The 2,500-nt window shown below is 44.7% G+C and overlaps 1 protein-coding gene across 1 annotated transcript in view; it reads left to right on the top strand.

Moving 5' to 3' along the window:
• The window catches only part of hycc1 (hyccin PI4KA lipid kinase complex subunit 1), a 47,288-nt gene that overhangs the window by 31,045 nt on the left and 13,743 nt on the right, over positions 1 to 2,500 (top strand). Inside the window, exon 8 of the mRNA XM_076301165.1 lies at positions 2,188 to 2,304. Within this exon, the coding sequence (XP_076157280.1) occupies positions 2,188 to 2,304 (117 nt within the window). The remainder of the gene's footprint in view (positions 1 to 2,187; positions 2,305 to 2,500) is intronic.

Raw genomic sequence — 2,500 nt, 5'->3', positions numbered from 1 at the left:
AGGCTCCGGCCTGACCTGCCTCAGAATTACAGATGGAACTGAAAAGAGCGGATATACTGTAGGGGTGACTTGTCCCCAATGTGTGGCACTGCCTAATGTGGGAATATAGGTGTGAGTTGCCCCCATGTAGGGAACTGCCTAATGAATTGCCCCCATGTGGGGCACTGCCTAATGATTTGCCCCCATGTGGGCCACTGCCTAATGAATTGCCCCCATGTGGGGCACTGCCTAATGTGGGACACCTAAGCTAATGTAATACTACAGAAGTCCGGATTACAAAAATGTTCCACATTAGGGAAGTTCACCTTAGTATGCTTTGGGTTATCATGCTGTTATAAAACTGCTTTTGTAAATGCCAAGGGCACATTAGAAATGAGTTTTTAATGTTTTTATGCCTTTTGTGCACCTTGTTCCATGTGTTTAACACATGTCTATGCGGCAGTGTGTTAAGAAAGTAAAGTGTTTTATCAGAGAATGGCTAAATAAATGGAAGCCTCATAGAAAGAGAAGGAGTGATGAAACATTATCTTTTCATTAACTCAATAACTCAATGTCTGTCCAGTTCTTTAGGGTTTTTTTTAACCACATATCTACCTATCAAAGAGCTGCCTTTGTCAGAGCTGCCTTTTACAAATCGTACTCAAAGAGTGCACATTAAAGCCTTGCATAACTATTTCCTATTTTAACTGCTGTCGTTCAACTGTGTCAATCCAAAAAAAAAAAAAAAAACTTCAAAGACTCTGAAAATAGGAGGGGGTGTGAATGACTCACTGAATCGGTAGTGGAAATGAACCAGAATCTATCTGCCGAGGGACTAAAGTAGAGCATGAGGACATGGCTGCATCGGAGAGTTTGTTAAATGTTCTCTAAACACGGTTGGGTAACATCACTTGGCTGGAAAACAGACCAGTATGAAAAATTATAAATTATAAAAAAATAATTTCAACACCTCTAATGTACACACACACCTGCCCTCATGTAGGATGTGCACACACACACACACACACACACACACACACACACACACACACACACACACACACACACACACACACACACACACACCTGGCCTCATATGTAGAATGTGCACACACACACACACACACACACACACACACACACCTGCCCTCATATGTAGGATGTGCACACACACACACACCTGGCCTCATATGTAGGATGTGCACACACACACCTGCCCTCATATGTAGGATGTGCACACACACACACCTGGCCTCATATGTAGGATGTGCACACACACACCTGCCCTCATATGTAGGATGTGCACACACACACACACACACACCTGGCCTCATATGTAGGATGTGCACACACACACCTGCCCTCATATGTAGGATGTGCACACACACACACACACCTGCCCTAATATGTAGGATGTGCACACACACACCTGCCCTCATATGTAGGATGTGCACACACACCTGCATATGAAAGCTTCACAAATAATAGGGAGGTAACTGAAGGGTTCCGATCACCTTGTGTCTGCTGCAACAATTCCACTATAATCAATGGCACGCACACACACACACACACACACACAGACACATCTGTTGTGTTCATGGGCAGCATACTTAGATTTATTATGTAGTTCCATGAGAAACATTTTATGTCATTTTAGATAGTGTACAATAGTCGTAATTGTCATAATAAGTGTTTGGTAATTGTGTATGGTATGTCTTTCCACAAACGTTTCTTTGCCTATACACAATACTGAACTGATCTTGTAGCCTCTATGATTATACCATCAGAGTTAACTGTGGTCAGATTCAGAATAAAAGCATTGACCAGTGTGAGACAGACTTGTCGGCGGCCATTTTGAAATGTGCCCACCCCAGTGCATGTCTGCCTCCTGTCTTATTGGGTGGCTGAGGGGCAGACGGCCTTCTGGGGCAGAGAAGAGCTCGTCCACAACGGAGACACGTCTCTAGTCTGGACCGTGCCTTAAAGGCAGGACGACACACACACACACACACACACACACACACAGACTTTCTGTCTCTCAGACGTCATTACCACTTTCCTTTTGATTTGATTTGAACATGTGACCCTAATCGCCTTTTGTCCCACAAAAAAAGCGCAATGTGAAATTAAAAATTGCTTTTTAATATTTGTACCCTCGTTCAAATGTCTGTCTCTCTCTTGGCTCAACACCTGTCTGTCCTCCTCCAGGGTCTGCATCTGCGGGTATCCACGGCAACAGCTGCGACGGTACAAAGGCATCAACACACGGATGATGGTGACCTCCGAATTCCTGGTGCAGCTCATCACGGGCATCCATTTTGCCCTGTGAGTGACCTTTCACCCTTGACCTCGCTCATCCATTCCCACTGTCCCCCACTGTTCTAAGTGCTTACAGAGCTACTGGGTTCCTGTTCCTGTTCCCTATTTGCGCACACAGAAATGAAATGTACTCTCAACTGATCCAGGCTGCTTCAGCTATTCTCATAATCATTAGAGAGGTCAAGGTGTGGCAGCACCAAGC

The sequence above is a fragment of the Alosa pseudoharengus genome, unplaced genomic scaffold (genome assembly GCF_046254945.1).
Source record: "Alosa pseudoharengus isolate Yale_2024_CS ecotype anadromous, Long Island Sound unplaced genomic scaffold, YU_APseudo_1.1 YU_APseudo_1.1_scf_23, whole genome shotgun sequence".
NCBI lineage: Eukaryota > Metazoa > Chordata > Actinopteri > Clupeiformes > Clupeidae > Alosa > Alosa pseudoharengus.
The sequence above is the reverse complement of the archived record's forward strand: the minus strand, read 5'-3'. Positions and strand labels throughout refer to the sequence as shown.